A 24,991-nucleotide genomic window follows, 5' to 3' on the forward strand; every position below is an offset into this window, starting at 1 on the left:
CTGTAGGAGACACACGTGGTTCAATTTTCTGCTCACAACAAGCTTCCACTCATCACTGATACTCAGAATGAGGACACGTTCCTGTTTGCTGGCACCTCTGGCACTGCCTGCTGAAAACCAACAAAGCCAGAAAGGAACCGCATTGAGATGTATTAGATTGTTCAGATGAAGGATAGTTGTGTTGATTGTGGTTGTTCAGAGACTCAGAAGGTCCTAGTTAACCCTGTTTGACTCGAGAACCATCTGTCACTGTATTGGGAGTAATGACTTCGTGGCAGTGTGTGTGCTGCTACCACAATCAACCTGCTTATTTAGTGGCTCAAAGGTGTGGGGCTAACCTGGCTTGTTGCTGGCTTCCTGACATTTCTTTCCCTCCCTTCATCTTTGTTGCATTTTCTGCATTGCTCATGCTCTGATGTCATCTGTGTCAGAACTTACTGTGGTAGAGCTGGTCTTGTGATAACCACTTCACAACAGTGCCTGTTAAGATCCCAGATAATGAGGGCCACATTCTCCACTGTCTTGCATCCTGTGAGCTCATTTGCATCTATGCACCTTTTACATCTATTGTGTAGTCACTTTGCACAGGTGTACAAAGCAGTGGAGAATCCAGTCCCGAGTGTCTTCGTTGCATTATTCTGTCAGTACCCAACGAGGACTCTAGCATTGCTGTGACAATGACCAGCTAGGACTTGCTATGCAAGCTTCCCTATTGCAGTGCCCAGCTGTTCTGTGTCAGTGCCCAGCCAGAAGCATCAGTACGAACTTCCTTACTACAGCACCCTGTCAGTGCAAAGCAAAGCTGTGTGAGATGCCTGACTGTAGTTCCCTGTCAACTGTGCCCACCCATGATTCCAGCAGTACTGGCTTATGTACTGCAATGCATTAATGGTGAATACGACCCTGAAAGGAGCTTTTAGAACAGTGGTTCTCAACCAGGGGTACATGTACAGAGGTCTTCCAGGGGATACACCATCTCATCTAGATAATTGCCTAGTTTTACAACAGGCTACATAAAAAGCACTAGCAAAGTCAATACAAACTCAAATTTTGTACAGACAATGACTTGTTTACAGTGCTTTATATACTATACACTGAAATGTAAGTACAATTATATTCTAATCGATTTATTTTATAATTACATGGTAAAAATGAGAAAGTAATTCATTTTTCAGTAATAGTGTGCTGTGACACCTTTGTATTTTTATGTCTGATTTTGTAAGCAAGTAGTAAGCGAGGTAAAACTTGGGGGGTACACAAGACATATCAGACTCCTGAAAGGGGTACAGTAGTCTGGAACGGTTGAGAGCCACTGCTTTAAAACATCAGTAAAAGTTTTGCATGGACTCATTTAAAGAAAACTGGGTAGTACTGGAGATTTCATAATGGGAATAACTTCATCCATTGGCTTATGTCTCTGGACAGTAGCATGGCTGTGGTACTTGAGAGAAACATTCCGAGCCTGCTGACATCATTCTGTTATTCTTTCAATGCTGCTTTCTTTGCCTTTCATTCATTAGACTTCAAGCCTGTTTTGGGAGTAGGTGTAATGGCAGGTCCATCTTTCTGACAGCCAGAGAGAGAGAGAGAGGCTGCCTGTCAGATGGTGAATTTAAACAGAGGCAGCTGTTGTCATGGTGACACCAAGTTGCATCCCATTGCTATGGCAACCAAAGTTAAAAAACTGATGTTAAGGCAAGAAAATCACATGATGTGGTTCTTTTTTGTTTAAAAGAGAATAAGAGAGAGAGAGAGATTTGGTATCCAGTTATTAAGACAAGGCTGGGTGGAAAAAAAAAGAGGCTTGTATACAAATATGATTGCATAAATGACAACATAAACAACAATGTACATACAATTTATTAATATGTGTACATATGTATAAATTACAATGGCCAAATTCAGACCTTATGTAAGTGGGGCAGGTAGTAGAGTTGTGCCCATTTACACAGATCTGAATTTGGCCCTCTGTGTAGATTTTGAATGTGAACTTTTAGAATTGTATGCCATTTTTTGTTATGCTTCCAGATACTGAGTTTGATTCTCCTCTAACTTAGACTGGTCTAAATCAGGAGTAACTCCATTGAAGTCAATTAAGTGACACTAGTGTGAAAGAAGGAGAATTAGGTTCAATGGGCCCAATCCTCTGGTATGATTGAGGTCTCTTTAGTGCAAGACATCAGGGTGAAGAGGTAAGGAGGAGGGGTTAGGGTGGTTGTACACTATGTCTGTGTTCCTCCAATGGCTGGGGCTGCTATAGGCTACTTTGGCTCTCTCTCTGTGCAATTTAGAGCAGCCTCAGGGCTTTTCTAGCTTGCACAGGCAGTAAAAGCCCCTTCGAGGGCACAGCTCCAGTTGGGGATACCTAGAGGGCAGCACGCATCAGCCATATTCCTTCTCTTGGCCATGGTCTAACAGGCTCCCTACAACTGGGACTCCCTAGCTGCTCCATCACAATTCTTTCATGGTACTGGAGACCAATGGACAATATCAGGAACGAGGGTCTGGCCCATTAGTTGTATATATATCACGGTCAGGGCATGGGCAATCAGGCCTAGTGAGTAGGGCTGTAGGCAAGGGTCAGAGCCAGAGTCAGAAACCGGGAACCAAAGCAAGGTGAAGGAGCAGGGTCTGTCACAGGAGCCAGGTCAGGATCCACCAGTTGCCCAGACACCCTCCTGGGGGCCCCACTCAGCGTAAATAGTGTGCTTGGACCAATCAGGGACTCCAGAAGCACTGCCAATCAATCCCTTTGTGGGTGACCCCATCTGCAGTGCTCAGGCCCCCATGGCTCTTAGCCCATCAAGAGCCCATCAATCGTTGTTCTGCCAGAGCTGTCAGGTGGCAGTGTGAAAGCGCCAGTCGCTTAGGGATGAGCTGCCCCACATTCTAGCCCTGCAGCTCCTGCCCATATGGATACAGGAATCAAATACACATACCTACACATGCACGTTTTATAAATATATGTCGTATAAGGTATATACATGGAGTGCTTTCAGCATTCATGCTATTTGCCTTCCCCATTACCCAAAGGCAATTGGTGTGTGTGGGTGATAGGTTTAGGGAAGTAAATTCTATAATTCTAGTAAGTCTTCTTTCAAGCATCAAACCAGACTTGAACTGGACAGAGGCATGAATGTCACAAGACTGAGTATGTTTAAGAGATCATTATTGAAATTCTAATGGTCAGAGCATTGAACTACAGACACCCCCAAACAACAAACTTCCCTGCCTGTTGAAGAAAGGTTTTTCACTCTCTTGCGTCCGCTTTCCTTCCCCTGGGCAGGGCTAGTGAAGTGTGTGTGTGTGGGAGGGGGAGGAACGAGGAGTGGAGAAGCTCTAGACTGAAGTTGGGCCAGTACCCTACAACTTTGTTTTGTGAATAGGCTCTTTCATGCAAAATGTATCCCAAATACCTTGCAGAATCTAACAGGAGAGGGGTAGAGAAGAAAAGAATTGCTTTCAGCTGAGATTTGGAATTAGATGGAGAGCTGATGAGTCAGAGAAAGGAAGACTGTTCAAGGGGCAGGAGCTGCAGGGGAGGCTTCTCTCCAGTGGTCACATCATGCAGAGGGAGAGGGAGGAGATTGGTGGTAGACAAGCGGAAGGAAGAGAGGATTGGGAGCAAAGAGATGAATGAATGAACGTAGAGGCTGAATTACCCTCTCATCTCGGAGGGAAGTGCTTTCTCCAGGGTTTGATTAGGGTCTACTGATGGTGGAAGTCCAGAGTCAAATGAAGATGGAGACTGAGTTTCTCAGAAGCTTAGAAGAAGTTGATTCCTTGAGTGCAGGGCTCGGGGATCACTGGAGAGGTAGTGTAGGAAATCCTAACATTTAATAAACATGGGAACTGAATTTCTTCCCCTCTAAGGCAGACTTTTAAAAGTGTCCGATCTCTATGCAGATGCTAGCATGGCTGCTTTGATTCTGCACGTATCGTAGTCCTCCCAGTCCCACCTTTCCACCAGCACATTTCATTTCTGAAGGCAGGGAGGAGGTGCAGAAGCTAACATGATCTCACTGCTTTCAGATCACTAAGTCACAGATGTGGCAGGTGAATCAGTGAAGTTTTTTTGCAACACTTAGCCCTCCTCCACAGCCAGGGTGCGATTTATATCCCATCCAGCAACTTGAGCATATTGCATTAGTGTGCCATCAGAATCATAAATCCTCCTTCAGGGCTTGGATCTGGCATGCTTTCTGCATGAGCAATGGATGCTGGGTGAATCTGGTTTGAGCTCTTATCCCAGACCTGTTCCTGGGGTGGGTCTGGTGTAGATGCACACTCCCTTGTGAACAAAGGGAAGCATCCAGTAGCATCCAAGCTGCTCCCCCAAGACCCCATATTACTTAGCTGGCTGCTCTTCCTACAGGAAAAGAAATATCTCTACATTTCCTTCTGTTGCTCTGCCTAGCTGATCCCCCACGTGCTGACTGCAAAAAGTTCTGCCTCTGTAGTGCTCTGATGTAATTCAGCTGCTGGTGGAGCGGAAGGGGGCTCCGCACTGCAGCACCATCCCCACTATTACACAGACTGATGGCTCAGGCAAGACCATGTCAGGAGTTAGTGGAGTGCTCCCAGGACAGGACATAGCTGGGAGAAAAGGGTGGATTATTGCTGAAGCTTGGGCTAATTTCTTCATGTCTTGGTGACTAACAAGTCAACACTGCAGCCACTGGCCTCTCATCTCCTTCAGCAGCTTGAAATTTACCAGGGAGGAAATTAACAAACGGCAGGTGTGCAGCCTGGCTGGAATTAGCTGAGTTGCTAAGGAAACAAGTCAACTATTCAAGGGAGAGAGCATTGGATAAAGGAGATAAATCAATAAGAAAACCTATTTTTATCGTTTCCCTAATGATCTTATCTGAGAAGCTAGATGAAGGTAAAATGAGAGAGCTGGAGAGACACAGGCTCTCATTACCAGGCTCAGAGGGAGGCAAGTGTTACTGTGCATTTTGGGTGACTCTAAGTTTTGTATAATTAGCCATCTAACAAGGAAGGAAGGGAGAGAGACACAGTGCATCTTCTGGGAGTCCCCAGCTCTCAGCTGGGAGGATCATCACCTCCTTGGCAGAAAGACAGGTGGATTGATTGTAATGTTTAATGAATCTCCCTCACCCTTTGCTAATAGTTTCCAACTCTTATCTCTCTTGAGGAGCCAGAGGAATTTGGGGACATCATGACCACTTACAGCCCAATTTTCCAAAGTGCTCTCTAATTTGGGGAGTCTCAGTCTTGGGTCCAAAACTGAGAGACCCTAGGCCTAATTTCCCAAGAAGCTGAGCATCTGGAGTGGCCACTGATGTCAGCCTCTCTGAGACATAGACTCACAGTGTCGCACGGTGGGCACCTAAAACAAGAGGCCTTGAAAATTAAAAGCCACTTTTGAAAATGTTGGCCCTAACTCCTCCCCTGATCTGAGTGAAGGAATCTTGTCCCATCCTCTCGCTGGGTCAGCTGACTCAGGGACACTTGCTCAGTGCTAGGTGTTCTGGAGGAAAGGGTAACACTAATGCAAAAACACCCAACGTTTACCTGTTTGAGGGCTAGTTACCAAGTACCCCACCTAATTCGTACAAAATGGGGCTGAGCACAGGCACCATTTTTGGTCTGAAAGTGTGGGGCCCATGGAGGCTACAGTTCCCTGCATGCAGTGCTCGATGTCAATCTGACTGTTTGCGCTTGATGTAAGATAGAGCAGCACATGCTTGGGCCTTGAGGGTGAGATTCCCAAAGGAGATTGGTGCTGGCCTAATTCTGCTCCCATTAAAGTCATTAGAGAAACTCGCTTTGACTTAATTTGGAGAAGAATTAGGACAACACTAAGTGCTTTCAAAACCCCCAACCATCAGCTCTATGTACTATACTTCTGTGTTAAGGACCAGGTGGCTACAAGCCACTTGTCCCCTCTTAGTGGCATGTGCTCATCTCGGGTCTGTGTTCAGAGAGATTAGAGGGAGCTGCCCTACAAAACACTGCCATTATCTATGTCCCACTCTGCAATGCCCCAGCCATGGCATTCACGTCTTCCTCTGGCTTCTCCATCTATCAGAGTTACCTGGTTTTTCCATCTGGATTTTTCCATCCTGGGATAATCAAATTTAAAGATTGCAGGAAGGGAGAGAGAGGCATTAAATGTCTGGCTCAGAAATGGGGGGAGTGAGAAATAGCAAGAGCCATTTGGAAGGGTGAAACAGACCCTGCAGAGGGAGGGGAGAGACTCCAGTTCAGAGCTGCCAGCCAGCCCCACGCTTCTCATTTAGGCAAGTGGATCTAGTGCCTAGGGACTTGTCTTGCTCACAGCAATAGCACTGCTAAAGCACTAGTTTTCTTTGAGCTAGTGTTAATTGCTCACAGGTTTTCAGGAAAAAAGAACAAAAGACCCAAAACAGGCCAATGGCTCATGTCCAAATATTATTTCTCATGTAATTGCTGGAAGTTGGCTGGTGCGGCAGGGGAACAAAGCAACGTGTGGCCTTAACAGGAGCCTCGAAGTGAAATCACAGCTGGTATAAAGCCCCCTGGGAAAACTTTTTGGTACTTGGTTGGTTACCTCATGGCAGTTTCCATCGCTCTCTTCTGGGCCCACCCTGCAAGGTAAAGGTTCAGAGTGGGCACAGAACACCCCCATCTTGAGGGGGTGGAGGCACCATGGATTCATCTATTGCTTTTCACCTGAAAACACAGAACCTGCCACGCCACTCGGACCACTTGCCCAAGCCAGTGTCCTGCCTCTGGTAGCGCCTGTCTGATGAAACCCATACTTCTGCAGGGCTCCCAACTGTGCAATGCTGCTTTCCTGTCTGATCGCTGGGGTTCCCAGCATATGCTCTGAAGCAGGAGAACTGATCCCTCTCAATATTATCCTTTTTAATGACAAATGTAATGAACGCTCCCATAGTTAACAAGGTCCTTGAAATATCAAGTAACAGGGTGTGACTTCATGGCAGTGAATTCCACAGGGTGACTGTGCTACAGAAAGTAATATTTCCTTTTCTGTATGTTTAATTTATCGGTCATTAATTTAGTTGAGTGGCCTCTCCAAACCTTGACTGAATCCCCTCTGGCTCCTCTTCGTACCAGCCTAAAGAGGTCTTAGCTTCTGCAATCGCTCATCACCAATGTCTTGGTGAGATCACTGGAGACATGGACTGACAGCCTGTCTTTGATCAACAGCTTGGTGATACTCTTGCCACACTTTCAGGAAGCTGTGGAGGTGAAGGGAAATGCCCTGATAATTGCTCAGGTCTTGGACCAAACCCAGAGGGGCAACTCTTCCTGCACCTCCAAAACCCTCAGCCACAGAATCATGCAAGGCTCAGTCCTATCCCCATATATTCATGCCGGTGGTACCCAGCTCTATATCATCTCTCCTGCAAAGGTAGATGGCACCATGTTCTAGCTCTCCCAGTGCCTAGCCAAAATCAGCACCTGGATAGAAGAGCAGCTGGCTGTAGCTTAACTCAGTCAAGAATGAGGTAAGGATGGTAGTAGGAGGGAAGGGCTTTGAAGAACCTGCCACTTCTATAGTCTCATCCATGATCTGGGGCATCTGGCCTCAGATTAAGTTGGTCTGTAGCTTACAAGTCCTTTTGGACTTATCAGTGCTATAGGATGCCCAGGTAGCTGTGGTGGCAAAGAATGTCCCCTTCCCTGTGCCTGGCCAGAAAATTGCACCCCATGCTATCAGACAAAGATCTGGCCACAGTGATGCGCACGTTTGTGCTCTCCGGGCTTGAGTAGCGTAACTTCGTGAGTCTAGGAATGAAGCCAAGACCCTGAAAAAGCTGTAGCTGGCATAAAGCAGAGCAGCCCATCTGCTTAGCTCTGCAAGTCGCTCTGGTGCTTGGCTGTCTGCACAGGCTCCCTGTAGAATGGAAGTCCAGTTCAAGGTCTGTCTGGATTGCTATTTACAGCTGCCCATGGGTCAAGCCCTGGATTGGCTCTTCCTCATCCAACTAACCAGCTGTTTTGGTGGAGCAATGATATTGTTGACCACCAGAGGGCGGTGCTGAGTGCAGGAGGCAGAACTTCCCAAGAGATGCTCCTAAGTGGTGGAACTCACTGCTGGAACGTAACGGGCCTCTCCACTTTCAGAGCTAAATGTAGACATCACTTCTGCTTAGCTTTAAGTCACATTCCTCCCTTCCCCCTCGACATTGATCAAACTATTCTCCGATGGGCTGGAGAGAGAAAGACAGACAGACATTGCTTCTGACTTGAAATACCAGGGGGACATTCAGATACGATGGGGATGGGGCTCTACAAGGACCTATTTCAAGAGAGAAATGGTGGAAATGGAGAGTTTGGTCTCAGTGTAATCCCTCGCTAATGGATGTTTGTTCAGATCCCAGAACCACCCGGTGGCTGTGATAGTCCATGCTAACCAGAGAACTGGAGCAGCCCTGGGAGTGCGGGTCATCCCTGAGGTGGATTGGCATTGGCAGAGGAGGCAGGCCGGAGGAGTGACTGCAGAGGCACTGCATATCAGGGCTAAGGTGCATGACCAAGGGTGTGAGTCCTGACATAGCAGGAAGGGCTGCAGTGAAGTGCTGGGAGAGAGCCGTGCAGTGGAATGGCTGAACAGTGCCTGTGCCTGAATCTAGACAGTGCATCGCAGGGCCTGAGCCTGGGCAGCCGGAGAGGGGAAGTTGAGAGGGGCTGTGGTTTAAACACACAGTCCCTCCCTGGCATATCAGGATTATTTCAGGAGTTTTGCTTTAATCCAAGTAACACATACTTAGCAGAAGTCCCTGCCTGCTGCCTTCGTGCCATGCAGTTCTCCAGCCAGCCAGCTCCAAAACAAACCTACAGCCCAGCTTATGGCCCAGCCTTTCTGCTTCCCCAGGTCTCCCTGCCCTGCCTCCTGGTCAGCAACCACCAGCTGTGTTTTTCCCAGGGGAGTAACACGGCCCCTCTGTGAAAAGTGCTGAGCCTAACTGAACTCAACTGAGACTAATTAGGTGTCTGAGCTACTGCTATACACTAATTGTTAGGCTGCTGCCTAGCTCAGTGGGTCCCCTGAGAGCATCACTGTGGCACAGGGCAGGGCACTGACAGACCGTCCAGCCTGCCCCACAATGCTCCCAGACTGTCACAAGCTCTACAATTCACCCCGTTTCTTTTAAAGGGAAGATCAAGTCAAAGTTTAAAGGAGGCACCTGTGGAGACCCCCTGCCTGCCATATAAACAGCCACTCACATTCACTTTGCCCAAGATCTTTATTCTCATAACACAGCAGGTACAATGAATTGGCACACTGGATTTATTCCCTACTGCCTCCTCTCGAACTCTGGGAGGAAAATGTCCCTCAGCAGGTGGGAGCATGGCAGTTGATTCACTTAGTAAAGAGCCTTCACCTGCAGGAGTAAAGAGGAGTCTCTTCTCCATCAGTATCTCACGGTTCTTGAAACGTGACGACTCTCCATCCTGAAATGGCAGTGTAGTTAACGTCCCCTCCTCCTGCTTCCCCAGCTGCGAGGTAACAGGGGCTAGGAAGCAGAGCCCGTCTGCTTGTTTTCATTGATGACAATTGTACATTTTTTACAAAGACGTGCTGATGATCGATGGCTGCTGACTAGGATTTAGTCATCTTTTCAGTTTGAAATGCTTTCTTTTGGCTCTGCTGGGCAGCAGGTCAGATGGGAAGAGGGAATTCTTTACGTGTCCACCTTGTTTAACACAGCTGCCTGAGAGCAAAGGATCTGGGGAGCTAGGGTTCATGGTCTCTTCTAAAGGCGAAGGATCCTCCATTTATTCCACCTTCCCCCAATTAATAGAATATTAATATCTAGGTGATTTGTAGTAGGTTCAATCTAATTTGAAGGGAGTAAATCTAATAATCCTAATAATTAGTTGCTGTGTGTATGCTGTACCACCTCTCTGCCAAAGGACCCTAGCTCCTTAAGGATAAAACACATACAGACTCTTGCCCTGCAGTCAGATTGATGCATCGGGGTCCTTCCCTCTGGGTTAGGGCCCTTTGAAGTCATTGATCCAGATTTTTCAAAGAGACCAGTGATTTTGGGTACGTCTGTTTTGGGGGGGCCGACTTGAGATGCCTTAAAGGGCCCAAATTGTCACCAACCTTCTGAGACTCGGGTGCCCCAAAGCATCTCGAGTGGATAACTGAACATGGAGGCATCGCTTTTTGGAAATTTTGGACCTCCATGTGGGTGGCAAGGTGCACCCATGCTGATTGGGATCTAAATGCCAGGCCTTACAGACAGAGGTCTACACATGGCTCCTTACTCCAGGCTGAAGCGCCACTGAGGGTAGATTGTCATCTTCAGGGCAGGGAGAGTCCGTTTCCTATGATTGTCCAGCACGCTGGGTCCCGTATCTGGACTGGGGACTCCTGTGTTATAAACATTGGATGGTGACACTGATTTCAGTGAGAGGTCGCGTGGCTGGGTCTGTTTGCAGATCAGTCCTGAAAGCACAGATCCTGGGAGAGTTGCCCTATGCAGCTCAGGTTCATGAGGCTGAAACACAGCGATTAGTATCCCTGTGCCAGTGCAATCGGTGTGCTAGGACACCGGCTTTTGGAGAGAGAGGTGCGTTGATGTGCTCTGGAAAGGCCTTTGCCTGTGTTTGGGCTGAATGCGGGGAGGAAGCTCTGAGGTCAGAGGCCCACTGACTGACTCTGGAAGCCGTATCGCCTTGGCTCCCCAAGGGCCAGATGGAACATACCCCAGGGAGTCAGAAGTGGTATCTAGGACCCAGGCCATTAATGGCCCTAAAAGTCAGCCCCCAACCTTTTAAAGTCAATCCCTGCCCACTCTGCCAGGCAGTGAAGGGAGCACAGTGGCAGGTAATATTAATAATAGTAATAATATTAATGCTTTGTCCCTATATAGCACATTCCGGCCCAAAAGCTTGCCCTTGCCCAGCCTCCCGCAATAATGGAGCTGCCACATAATGGCAGGAGTTGACAGATCAGCCTTTTCAGTGCCCACATTAAGTGTATATTGCGCAGTCTGACCTCGGCAGCACAAAGGGCCTCCTGAATAACAGTTGTCAGATCAGCATGGGAGAATTACAGCTGCCGTCGGGCTGGCAAAAAGCAGCTCTGCCTGCACTGTTGTTAATGTGCAGCTTGCAGTAGTTCCTAGAGGCCAGCCAGGTCTGGTCCCAATGTGCTAGGCACAGAACAAACAAATAGGCACTTTCAGTCTCTGCCCCAAAGAGCTTGCAATCTAGAATCCAAGCCATAACAGGTGGGCTGGGGGAACCCGGTGAACCGATATCCTGGGGTGGACGCAATCCTCAGCCATAGCAGAGCTCTCCACCTGCCTAGCTGTGTCAGAGGGCAGAGTCCTTATGCATGACAGAAGAGGTATGTTTTCAGGCGGTCAAGGCAGTAGCTTTATGGATTTAGCCTGAGAGCATGAAAGTGCTTGTGGAGAATCAGGCAAGCAGGGCTGGCAACGTCAGCAGAGCAAAGGCAGGAGTCGACCTTGTGATTCTTGTGACTGCAGTTAACACCAAATCTTCTAAGATCAGCTGCACTCAAGATGAGATTCTCAAGAGCAGGCACCATCGGCCTCACTTTGCACCCACTGAAATCAACAGTGAAACTCCCACTGAATCCGACAGGAGCAGAGGTTGGCCAATGCTGAGTGCTTTTGAAAATCCCACCTTTAGGCCCTGGATATGCTGGCCCTCTGAGGGACTTCCTACTGCTGAATGGTCGGCTGGAGGAAAATCTCCTCATGTAACCTCTTTAACCCAGCTGAGCTAATTTCCACCTCACTGTATTTTTTGTTTCTTATTGCCTGTGAAGTGCTGACAGCATGCTTAGTACTGGGCTGTGCGATACACTAGAATCAAGAGAGCCCCCCCCCTGCAGAGCTGTAGTTCACTCTCCAGCCAGTTCCAAGCCATCCACTATCATGTTCCCCCACTGCCTAATAGCACCAAGATGTCTAATAACCCTCTCAAAAGCAATGGAGAAATGGGTGTCACCCAGAACTCCTAGAGGCATCGGAAGCTGCATTGATCCCAAGGTAACTGCAGATAGAATCTGAGCTACAATGCTGACAGGAATTGAACCGATGATACAGACGGGGAATGTTCTATCAGGTGTGGCCCAAATGGGTTCCAAACATTCTCAGTCATCTCCAACCGATCAGCCGGGCAATGCAGCAGAATACGTTGAGCAACACGTTAATAGCAGCAAGGAAGGACGGATCTCCTCTGTCCCTTGTAGGGAGTGCCTCATTCATGACTCTCAAAAGGATAAGCTTAGCCCTGTGTCCTTGCCTGAAACCAGACTGAAATCAATTAGATGCACGTGTAAGCCCAGTGTTTCTCTGTCATGGGTCTTAGCCAAAAACGGAAGAGTCTGAACTGGTCTATAATTTCCAAGCATAGCTGGGATGAGTGAGGCTTTTATAAATGTGGGTGGCTGATGCTAAATTCCATGCTGTGGGTTGTACTTAATGACATCCTGGACACTTGTTGGCTAAATGGGCCCCCAAGGAAATTGTGGGGGTGAGGGAATGCCTAAGGATGGCAGCTAGGACTAAGCGGGAAAGGCGGGGTGTGAGAGTATGGGAGGCTATGAAGGAACCTCGAAGAGCTGAGTTGTCTCCACATATCCAGCAGAACTTGGTGAAGGGGAGTTGGCTGCGTTGGACTTCTCTAGAGAAGATAAAGCCCTTCCCCCAGATTGGAAGTCCTGGGATATTTTGCACCCCAGCCTGGTAGGCTTGCTGAGTCATCTGGCTTTTCATTTGGGCTCTGAGGGCAGCTTTTGGGCAATTTTAAACCTCTGTACTTATTCATCTTTGTACCTGTATTCTGGCCCCCCAGCATCCTCTAGGGTCCTAATTTAAAGCTACCTCCCACCTGATGGCTAAGGAGATCACTTTGGGCGCCCAGTCCCTTGTATTGCACACTATCGGCGCTGGCTTCCTTCCTTCACCAATGCTGGCATTGTAGTTACTCAGTGAAAGAGAAGCGCTGGGCCCCACTGAATCCCTGGTGAGGAACTGCTGATGTGCTTGCTGCTTTTGGCTCTTTTCTCATCACTTGTCTCATTTCCAAACAGTATAACCAGTAGATCTCACCCCACTTCCTAGGAGCAGAGGAAAATGGAAGCTTTATCTCGTGGCTGTGCTATGTCTGTGCGTGTGCATGGGGAGAAACAATTATCGCTTTCTGAGCAGTCACAAGCAGAGACCAAGGGTGAGGAAGAAAGGGAGTCTGTGGGTGAGAGACTTGTTCCCTCTCTGTTATGTCATTTCTGCTCCTTAACTGTCCCCTCCACGCCCTTCGAATACATGATCCTGGCAACCATCATTGCAAACTGCATCGTCCTAGCACTGGAGCAGCACCTCCCCGAGGATGACAAGACCCCCATGTCCCGAAGACTAGTAAGTGCCTCTCTCTTGTACCTCCCTTCTCTCCCAGAAGCAGCTGCAGCTTTCTCACTGCGTGGGTGTTAGTTGGTGGCAAGCCCGCTGGTGAACACGTGTCAGTTGCTGAGGTTTAAGCCTCTGGTGCCTACAGCTGCTCAGAAAACTAGAGGTGTGATCCCCTTTCTGTCTCTCTGACTTTGGTGATCCCAGCCTGCCTTTGGGGAAGGACAGACTGGGGTGGGAGCTTTTTCTCTGGTCCCTTCATGCTTCTGAAAGACTTCTCCAACTCTCTGAGAACATCTGGGATGGGAGGGTTTGCCAACAGGGGTGGGGGGTAGTGGTTCAGGGATACTTGCCATTCGTGTGGATTTCAGAAAGGGTCATCAGGAAGAAACTGGGGAAGAGAGGGCAGCTGGGCAACAGAGTTGAGGCCTGAGCCCCGCAGTTTATAAATCAAGGTTTTTGTGGGGCCTCAGAATGTACCGAGAGCAGAGCAGCAGAGTGAGACCCAGTGTCGAGTAGTGAGTGTGGTGGACTCCAGCGCAAAGTTAAATAAAAAGGTGCAAGCAGCATTCCCCTCTGGATGTTTGCTGCGACTCCCTCTCTCACCAATCTCCTTTGTTCCTTCCTGCAGGAGAAGACAGAGCCTTACTTCATTGGGATCTTTTGCTTTGAAGCTGGAATTAAAATAGTTGCTCTGGGATTTGTTTTCCACAAGGGCTCATACCTCCGGAATGGCTGGAACGTCATGGACTTCATCGTGGTCCTCAGTGGGTAAGTTCTTATCGGTGCGTGAAGTGGGGTGACCAAAAGACTGATGAGGAAGGTGCTGTGTGGTAGGATCCAACAGCAGGTCCCAATAATGTAAAGGCGGAGCTATCTTTGGACAATTGCCCTATTGAATCCATTGTCAGGGATTAAAATACATCCCCAAAGGAGGGAAAGTGCACAAATGTCTGAGTTGCAACATCATTAACCAAATGCTAGGCTCCCTTGAGGCTGACTTTGACTAGTGCTACTTACTAATCCTTATGGGAGGCTGGGAGCTGCTCTTCAGTCTGCTTTAGTCCTGGACCTCGCTCCTCCAGCTTGGCAGGGGCTGGGCATGCTCCACGGGTGGCATGCTTACTCTCACAGGCAAGAGAATGACTTCGCCTCTAATGTGCTGGATGGAGTCATGTTCAGCTCTCCTCAGCTAGAGGAGGGGTGTGACCAGGACACTGGGGCTCTGAGGACAGTGGTGGGAAAGCAGAGAAGGAAGGTGGGAGGGTGTGGCAGGTCCCTGTTTAAACTGAAGGGGAAATAGTTTTGGTGAGGAGATGGGCAGTTCTGGTATTGGAAGCAAGGGTTATGTTAGAGTTTCAGACCTGGGGCGTGGAAAGGTTCTCTTACCACTCACTCCAAAAGTGCCTTCTGGGGCCCAGTCACTAGTGCTGGCTGTTGGCTTTTGCTTTCTCAGTAAAAAAATAAATAAAATTAAGAAAAACCAAAACGAAAGCAGTTCTAGATGGGAATCCATTTCCACAGAGCGCTTCACTCAGAAATCTGTTATGCCGGTGTATTTGAGGGGTGCTGACTTCATGGATGGCTGTGTACAAAGCACTTCTGGACCACTGGGAATTGCTGGCTGGACTGGGTGTCACACGACTGGTGGTTAGCCCTGGGTTTGTGACGTGGTCCCAGATTTCACCTCTAGGTTTGTTGTCGGGAGATGTCACAACAATCTCCATAAAGATAATGAGAAAGCACACAAATGTCATCTTCTTTTGGTAAATTTGCTAGGATTATAATAATTTGTGAAGACAAATCAAATGAGCACGACTCCTTAGTTTCCCAAGTGCAATCCCCCTTGGACTAGGACCTCTGGTAGCACAGTGTGTAGAAACTGGTGTCTGTGGAGGCTGAGGATTCAAAGAGGGGAAAAACCCATCCAGACAGCAGCTCTGTTCCTTTGTACCTGTATGCGGATTGAGATATCGCCGGCCCATGCAAAGAAGCCAATTTAATATATAGAAGCAGATGGTGCCTGTCATCTATGGATCTCAACGCACTTTATAAAGTGCTTCATTAACAAAGCCTGGCATATCCCCTGTCTTATTACTCCCCCCCATGTTGCAGGTTAGGTAACTGAGTCATTAAGGTGAAGTGAGTTGCCCAAGGTCTATCACCTAACCAGAGACAGAGCTAGGAGTGGAGTCCCGGAGATCTGAATCCCAGAGTTCCAGCTACAGTTACGTTGTCATGCCTGCTGGGGAAGTTTATGTTCTGGTATACGGTCTGAAGAGGAGGGGCTGGAGCGCTGTGGTTGAGGGTGGGGGTTTCCCACCTGGTGAGCTGGCTGCGGAGATGGGATAAAACAAAGCTAAGGGTGGGACTGGCTATCTCCTTCAAAGGGCTGTTGCTTAGATGTTGCTCATGGCTGCAACTGCCTGACAGCGAGTGCTGATGGGCCGGTACTCCACGTTGCATTGGGAGAGATTCCATGTTGGGACTGTACGTGCGGGAGCACCTGTTCGATTGCAGTGAGTTCAGTCACTTGTCTGGCTGCTAAAGCCAATGAGGCAGCAGGGAGGAAAGGCAAATCCAGTGAGTGCATCAATGTCCTTCGTCGTCAGGCACACCAGATGGTGAGGGCATGGCTGGTGGTGCTGCTCTGCACTGCAGCCTGGGCAACTGCTGTTTCCCCTTCCCCACCACCCAGCATTGCTTGGCGTGTGGTGGCAGCAGGAGTCAGTGAGGTTGAGCCTATCTCGGTACCTTCTTGGTAGCGTTCCGAGCAAGCTCCTGGGCCAGGTGAATGCTTGTAGGGAAGCAGCGGCCTCTCTGCTGGGACAGATCAGTGTCTTTCCGGTGTCACTTTTCAGCCCCCTCCTTTTCCCCCGACCCCCTGCCCTCGCTGGGGTGGAATGGGCAATCCCCTCTCTTCTTTCTAGGATGGAGGTTCCCTGGTTTATAGCCCCTGAGAAGCAGGCTTCCAGATGAGCTCCTGCGACTGGTCTGGTGCTTGTCACAGTGGGGAGTGGTGTTTGCAGGGCTATCTCGCCCCGTTTCCTGAAGAAAAGGGAAGACAACTTCCTCTCCTATTTACCCTGACACAAACATGGAAGGGAAGCTGCCCGATGGGCTTTGGATCGGGGTTGGCTCCCTACCAGCTTGAGGGGAATAAGCAGGAGGAGCAGGCTTGGATCTGTCTATCAAAAAGCCTAGCATGCCCTGGGATAGGGGAGGGGAGCTGTAAGGGCAGGAGCTATGGAGACAGCCCTCACCTCACCAGGGCCCTCCAGAGAAGTGGCAGAGGGGGTTTCTGGCTCAGGCCTCCTCCCAGTGTGGGGACATGGGGAAACACTGGCATGCAGGGGGAAGGTTACCAGTGACCTTTCCCCTCTCTCCCTGCTGACTGTGACTGTCATGAGGCTGAGTCAGCACTCAGCGATTACTCACTCATGATCATGGTCCCAATTTCTTTCCAAGTTTCTCCATGTTCTGGGCCTGGTGCCAGAGAATCAACTGTCCAGGAAGGGCTCTTAGTTCTATACAACCCAAGGTGCTGACACATGTAGGGACCTTCCTCCGAAAGGCCCAATTACCAAGTGCATAGGCATCAACAACAAATGGTCTCGGGGTTTGTTTGGAAAGTGCTCCCTTTTCTGGTGGTGAGTCCCAGGGCAGTAACTCCCCTTGCCTGCCTCAAATGAGACCTTGCTCATGCCAGCTGTTGCATGGCTCTTGCCTTGCCAACGATCAACAATCTGCTGCTCCCAGCTCCATTCTTCTGAGGGTCACTAGCTGTTATAACCATTCCAGGACACTCCTTATGTTTGAACATCCATCCCATGTGCTGATCCTCACGTCAGCACGACAAAACCTGGGCAGAGCAATAGCTGTGGAATAGCTGAAAGCATTACCAGAGTTTTCACTGGTGTCTCACTGATGGTGGATGGAGTGTGTACCAGTTTGATGACTATTGGTAGAAAGACAAGAGATGTGTGCCAACTATATTTGACGTTTGACGGATAAAGGATCTTGTAAGGAGGCCCCTGCAATATGTGAGTCCAACTGTCCGAACCCACCCAAGACCTGGTTCTGTGTTTGGACTAAGATCCATGCTGTCACACCTGAGAAGTAAAAGCTTGTGTAACTAGATGAGGTAGGTTGAGGTTTGAGTGCTGTGGCATATTCATGACACTAACACATGTGTAGCATCTGTCACCATGTGGGATTTTGTGGATCCCTGCTGCTCTGGGCACTGTGTTGGAAGGAACTGTGGGTAAGATGCAGAACAAGTTTTGTTGTTTTGTGTAATGGATTTGTCAATTGTTCATGAAATTCCCAAGTGTATTTGCTGTTCTAAATGATTAGTGAATTTCTTCAGCAAATAATTCTTGGACTGTCAATCTTTCACGAATAGCTTGTGGTGAATATTTGCACTGTGAAGTTCATGCTGGGTTGGTTAGTTACGTAAGTCAGGTAATATTGTTTCTGCTCCCTGCATAGATGACTTATATAACTAATCAGCAGAGTTCAAATGCAGGATTTTGCAATGAAATATGCAGATTGAAATGTGCTTTCAACAAATATTTGAGTGTCTGAGCTTAAAAATCTCTGTTCAGAATGGTAATGGGGTGTACAGGTTGTTCAAGGCTTATCAGGTGAAACCTCCTGGGTATCAAAAAAAAATTCCTGGGGGAGAGAGGACACTGTCACTGAAATGGAAGGAATAGTCCTTGGGAACTGCTCTGGAGTTTACAAAAAAGCCCATCCTGTTGCTGTCTGAGGAGCTAAACAGTTCAGGAGTCTGGAGCCATGTCAATCAATCAGAATGTATACATAATTGACTGCATCTTGACTAGTTCTCTGATGAGCCACTCAGCACACACAAATATCTGGTTCTTGCCTGGCTCATTAGGAGTTAATACTGGGTGTTCTTTTTTCATAGATCTGTAGCTCATTTCCCTCCCTTTACAAAATGTCTAATAGGAAAAGTTGTTATACTTTTGAAATCTGTGGCCATAATGGGGGGACGTTCAGATCTTTATGATGGAAACATTTGGATGATATGTAACAATACTGTACCTATATTGGAGTCATGTTTCCCTGAATAAGGGGCAGATTCTCAGCTGGTGCCAGCTGAGAATCTGCCCCACTATTGTGCTGACATTGATTTTGCTTCAGTCAATATTTGTTTCTTAGCTCAATGATTCTGGAATTGACTACTATTATATCATCTATTTGGTAGCTAATGTCACTCTTTCTGGAGTGACTCATGATCGAGAGTGCCAACTTCAGGGCATGAAGAAGAGCTCTGGGTGGCTTGAAAGCTTGTCTCTTTCACCAACAGAAATTGGTCCAATAAAAGATATTATCTCCCCAATCTGGTCTCTCTAATCTCAGGGCAGACTGTCAGAAAATAGGGCAGACACCCCAGAGTGGTTGTATGTTCTATAATTAGATTTCACCAACCCAGTAACAAATGTGAACTCCCAAAGTACTACAATAGTCTGATAACGGAGTCAAAGACAGTCCCCTCAGACACTCCAAGTCTATCTTGCCACCCGGGCAAGCTGGATTATGTGATAAATGACCTGAAGAATAGCTGTGTGGCTTGAAAGTTTGTCTCTCTCACCAGCAGAAGTTGGTCCAATAAAAGTTATTACCTGACCCACCTTATGTATGTGATAAATGATCACTTATACCAAATACCACAAAATATTTAGGTTGTTCCCTGTCTCAAGAGACCAGTAGCTTACCCCAGGTCAGTTTGCACCTTGGATCTCACACCAGAGACAATGCTTGTAGATAATCCTATAATAAACCAATTAAAGATTTATTAGCTAGGAAAAAGAAATGAGAGTTATGTATAGATTAAAGCATGCAAACAAATGAGTTTGTGATTTTAAAGGAGACAGAGATGTAGTAATCTGTCAGTTCAAAATGTCTTTCAGGGCTAACCCATGCCAAGCAGTATGGGGATCTCTTTGCTTATGTTTAGGAATCTTTGCCCCTCAGAGTTCAGACAGAATAAAAGAGATTCAGTTTCTCCTTGTCAAGGATTTTTATCCCCCTCATTCCAGAGTCTAAACTGATGGGATGGGTTCATGGGTAGGTCTCTCCTTCTTGGAAGGAATTAGGAATGCAGTCAATAGGGCCTCTCACCTTTGATGCAACACAATAACTCATTTGCCTTCAATGGGCCATCTTGTACACAAGAGGGGCCCTTTATCTTGATTAATTCTTCTTTTCTTGTTTGGTGAGTTACACAATTACAGAAGTTTACAGAGCAAACACTCAATATAACTTTACACCAAGGTTGTAAGTGAGATCAATACATGCAGCATCCTACAAGCATTTTATAAAGTCTAAACACATTCTTATCAACTTAACATCTAATATCTATTTTGATAATGCTAACACACAGGTGAGGAAGAGTGGTTTCCAGCTGTCCATTTGTAAGTGTTCAGTGAGACTTGGGGCCATGGCATGAGCTCGCATCTGGTCTGCCAGTGCCACAGCTGACACTGCAGTTAAGTTTCTTATCTATATTTCCATATCATCGTAATTTTCTAAAAAAATGCTTTTTTCCATGCTTGATTTTCATCTGAAAGGATGAGATTTTTAAATGTGAGCAAAATTCAGTCCTTCATTTGGGTGTGTGTGTGGTGGGGAAATATGCTTTCCCCTGTTGGTTTATATAATTATATTCATTTTTTTCACACACACAACTCAAAATTGGCCAGACTTTGAAATTTGAATTGACAGCTCTTGTTGAATAGTATGGCCAGGATCAAATATGGACAAATATTGGCTGGAAATCAGCGTAATTATCAACATTAGAAAACTGCCTATTGAACATATGTAGAATCTTAGCACTCATCGTTTATGTAAACAGGGACCCCACTCCTGACACCAATTACTATATTTACTGCTAGTCTCAGCAGAGACACCAGGACTGAATGGGCCTGGAGAATCAACTCCCTTCTGCTCCCTAATCATGGCCTATCCACTTGACAAGACAGTGGGAGAAGCTTGCACTGCCGATGCCCCACCATGCAGTACCTGCTCCATCAATTTAGAGAGGCCTTTTGTCCCTAGGGCTGTCAGTCAGGGACCTTTCACCCGCTTTAAATTCACGTGAAATAGAAAGAAGGGAAAGGGAAAAAAGGGGTTAACTCCTTGCAAATGGTTAGATGGGTGTGCTCTGCACACAGTGATTCTTTAGTATTATAGAATTTGTATTGGCTTTTTTATAACAATTACAGTAATAATACACTAACAAGTCACAGGAGAGAAAGAGCTGGGAGAATGTTTTTAATATTAAAAAAAAAAGTCTCTGCAAACTTGTATGGAGACCCAGCTTTTATTAATTGCAGATGCTAGCAAAGGGATTCTGTTTTTCAAAAGGCCAGATTTCTGTAGCGTGGTCCTGCTGATCCGTCAAATCTCACTGACGTCTCCCAGATCCAATTCTTTGACATTTGCACTCATCAAATGCAGAGAATAGACTTTCCTGGGGAAGGACTTAAAGACCTACCTTAGCGGGAGTGAGGATCAATGTAACCAAGCTAGATTTCATTGGTCCTCTGCTCCCACAGCCTTCATTCTGTGTGAGTGGTGATGATGCGGGAGGCAGCAGATGAATTATCGACTGTAATACCAGGATAAATAAATTGGGGCAATAAAATAAGTCTTAGCTTCAGGCCTTTTAAGAAGAGTTTAATAATGGCTGCTGCACCTGAATGCCTCTTGGAAGCCCTGGGGGCATTGTGGTTTTCATTAAGGTATTTCATGTGGTGGGAATGTGGCCAGGGTGAATGAATGAACGGATCAGTGAATGAATGAATGAACAAAAGAATGAACGAACACCAGTATTTCACTGTGGAAGGGGGCGGCGCCACGCAGAGCCTGCCACTTCTGGGCTTTTCTGTACACATGCCTTGCCACTAACCAGCTCACAGCTGGCCAGCCTGCCCCGAAATGAGAGGTGAGTAGCCTCTAAGTCATAGATCTTCCATTCTGTGGGGCTGAGGCGAATTCCGGGTGAGAGCCCTCCCCTCCGCCAGTGTTTGCTGATGCAGCCCGTCCCAGCTGTGCTGTTCTCTGGGAAATACTCTTTGCAGATAGAACCCACACTGTGCCATGGCTTGGCTGAGATGCAGGGGATGTTTTTTAGATTGCTGTGTTTCTATCATTGTTGCAAACCCCTACACAAGTCTGAGAGGCAGAGGGGCAGCTCTGGAGAATATGTTGCCTGTAGCTGGTTACACCTTTCCTACGTAATGGGCATGGGCCCCATCCCAGTCTCCTGCTGGAAGCCCTCTGGAAGGGGTGCTGTGAGGGGGAAGGAAGCTGGGAGGTTCCCTTCCCAGAACTGCCTCCACATTCTCTTATTGAAGGGGGCAGGAAGGGCTTTTCTCTTGTCCCCCCTCAATACTAGCAGAGTAGCAGGCAGCTCAGCCCCCAAACTTCGCAGATCCTTTGAGATCTGCTTGCATCTCCAAGGATCGTCCTGACCTGCAGTGTCCTATGCGTGGATGGCTGGCCTCTGTCTCTGCCTGCTGCTCCCCTTCCCCCAAACCCACAGCCATGCAGTTCCACAGGAATGCTGCCCCGGTGGCTGCTCCTGGTACCCCATAAAGCATGAAGTGGCTCTGAACAAGAGGGTTTGCATTCTGGGGCCGATTCCATTTCAGGCTTGGTGGAGGACAATGTGTGTTCTCCAAGTCCATGGACAAGAGGAGATGGTGCCACAGAGGTGGCTGTGCAGAGCCTGGGAAGTCATTCCCTCCTATGGGTGTATTTGTGCATGGGTATATGGGTACATATGCTGTCTTGCTTTCACCCACACAAACACATACACACAGAATTCTTAGCAAGTTATTTCCTGAGAGCAAACATCTCCATTTTCACAGGTGAAAGAGAACATTGTTGCCTAGCTCTCTGCCTACCTGCAATTCTTGCTCCAGTCAGTGCCCTGATCCCTGTCAGCAAGGTTTCTTTTTACCCTGAGGAAGAATATCTTCTCTTTCTCCTAAATGGATCTCTTTGCTTCCACTGCAGCTGTGCTCTAATCCCCCTCTATCTAGCACCTAGCACTGGTAGACATTAACACTTCCCACATATTAACTAATCCTCAAAACTCCTGGGAGGCCAGCGTCACATTGTACAGATGGGGAAACTAAGGCTATGTCTACACTACCACTTATGTCAGTACAACTCATGTCGCTCAGGGGTGTGAAAAAAACACACCCCCCCGCGTGACATAAATTACACCAACAGAAGCGCCACTGTGGACAGCCGCTCTATGCCGATGGGAGAGAGCTGTTCGGTTGACATAATTAAACTACCCCCAATGAGCAGGGCTAATTATGTTGACAGGAGAGCTCTTTCTCGGCTGACATAGGTAGCACTGCTCTTTGGGGGTGGTTTAATTATGTCAGCCAGAGAGCTCGCTCGTATCGGCATAGAGCAGCTACACGAGGGATCTTACAGGAGCGCAGCTGCATCGGTACAGCTGTGCTGCTGTAAGCTCTCTAGTGTAGACATGACCTAAGAGAGAGAAGCTGACTTGTCAAAGACAACATAGCATGTCATTGGCAGAGCTGGGATTAGAATGCCAGAGTTCCTGGCTCCCAGGCCTGGACAATCCATTAGACAATGCTGTCTCTCAGATGTGCCCCACTTAAGGTGGCTTGGTTTGGGGGCTCTTCTCATCTGTCTCACGCTGTAAAATGCTACCTGCACCTCTTTAACTGAACACCCAAGCAAGGCAGAAAGTACATTTTCTTTGGACCTGATCCAAAACCTGTTGAAACCAAGTCTTTCCATTTACTCCCATGGGCTTTGGATCCTTAATGTAGGCTCTGTGTTGAAGAGACCTCTTCTTGTTTCCTTCCCCCGTTCTCCCTGGTATCCTATTCTTCCTCGGAATAAGGGAGCCATCAGAGTGCCTTGTATCAATCCATCTGTATTCAGCCCGTGCACTGCTGAGAAATGAACCCATTAAAGTTTGATGCACTGTCAGGAGCTGCCCAGCAGGGAAGCGGGTGGGGGAGGATGAGCAGGGAATCTTTCCCCTCCTGTGGAAGGTGGGAGCTGACATACCTGTTTCTGGGGGTGTGTACGTGTGTGTTATCCCATGTTAAAGCACCTCTGTTTCTTCATCCGGGTGCTGGTATCTCTCTATTTGTACTCACAGCTCTCCACTGGATATAAAAACAGTGCAGTAATTGTGTCCCTTTAGCTGTGTTTTCTCTTTATTACCAATTTGGCTTAAAAGGCTCTAAAAGCCTATTCTCTCTTTGGGAGAGAAAGTATCTCATTTATATTAATTGCTCTAGAGTAGATTCCCTCTTCCAGCTCGGTGAATTGCCCACCTCCCTTTGGCACAGGCAGCGATTTTTGAATCCCCCTAGCGTGTTTGCTGGTATTCCCAGCCGTGTGCTACCGTAACAACAGCTGCTCACATTTGGGACCATGGCTCAGAGACCCCTGGGAAAGGAGATCGGTGTTTCATGGCAGGTGGCTCATAGTTGTGGGGCTCTTTTCCACCAGAGCTGAGAATGATCCCAGACATTCCAGCTAGCAGTGGGGTCCAATCACACCTGCCAACAGCCACTGCATGGAGCTAAATTGAACATGACTTCAAGTCTGTTCACCTCTTAGGTGAGGGCATCGCTGAGAACGTGCAGAGCCCTGGGATGCAGTGGGTGTGCTTCAGCACTGCTCTATTATGTTTGTCCTCATTTAAAGACCTGCCAAAACATGACCTGCTCAGAATGGGAGCATCTGACACCTGCTCTGCAAGGTGTTTAACTGACCTGCTGCCTGTACAAAGCAGGGAGGAAGGGCCTTTCAGGACTGCTTTCTTTTCCCAGAGATGGGCCGAGTGGCTGTTCTGAACCTCACATTCAGGCCTCAGCAAATATTCAGACTTGAAGGCAGGTGACAATGTGGGTCTAAGCCACCTGAGAGTGTCTCTTGACTGGAAAGTTGGAAGGCCTGGATAGAAAGACCCATAGAGAGGGGAGACACCATGACATCAGGGAGTCCTTATATAATGTTGAAAGGCCCTGAGCAGCACTATCACGACGTGACTGTCATGGAGAAGTCTGCAGCATTACATGGCCACAGAAATGTGGCTGTTTGCTGATGCAGGAGATTGTCCTATACAGCAAACAATCACAGGGGCAACCTTCATTCTGGAAACAAGCTAATTTTCTGATCAACCCTGAGAAGACCCCTTTCTTTCATTAAATCAGTGAATCACGAATGCTGCGGGTTACCTACACGATGTCTTCCCGATCTCCCTCCCTCTTATCCCCTTTTCTGTTCTTCCAGGACAATTAGTAAAGTGTTTAGTCTTTGGAGTGGATGAATAATTAATTCCCAGGCTTTGTGAATGATTCATGTGCCATATGCCACGGTGACAGGATGTGTGTGACACCGTCACCTCATGCAACGGCAGTGCCATTTTCCCGGCCTAGTGGAGGAGAGGGTATGTGGGAGGAGAAGGGAGGGTTCGCACTGTGGGTGGCTTGTCTGGATTCAGATGGTGGGGGCACAGGAGAGCCAGGGATTGGCTTCCTACAGGCAGAGACGTGTGTACTGGCAGCATATTAGCCATGTCT

At 47.7% G+C, this 24,991-nt stretch overlaps 1 protein-coding gene across 1 annotated transcript in view; it reads left to right on the forward strand.

Annotated features, from left to right (window-relative positions):
• CACNA1E (calcium voltage-gated channel subunit alpha1 E) overlaps nucleotides 1–24,991 on the forward strand; it is a 315,011-nt gene that overhangs the window by 121,704 nt on the left and 168,316 nt on the right. Inside the window, exons 6-7 of the mRNA XM_067535176.1 lie at nucleotides 13,277–13,382; nucleotides 14,002–14,141. Coding sequence (XP_067391277.1) covers nucleotides 13,277–13,382; nucleotides 14,002–14,141 — 246 coding nt within the window. The remainder of the gene's footprint in view (nucleotides 1–13,276; nucleotides 13,383–14,001; nucleotides 14,142–24,991) is intronic.

Source organism: Emydura macquarii, unplaced genomic scaffold (assembly GCF_026122565.2).
Source record: "Emydura macquarii macquarii isolate MOO-44397 ecotype Brisbane River unplaced genomic scaffold, CSIRO-AGI_Emac_v2 contig_3477, whole genome shotgun sequence".
Lineage (NCBI taxonomy): Eukaryota > Metazoa > Chordata > Testudines > Chelidae > Emydura > Emydura macquarii.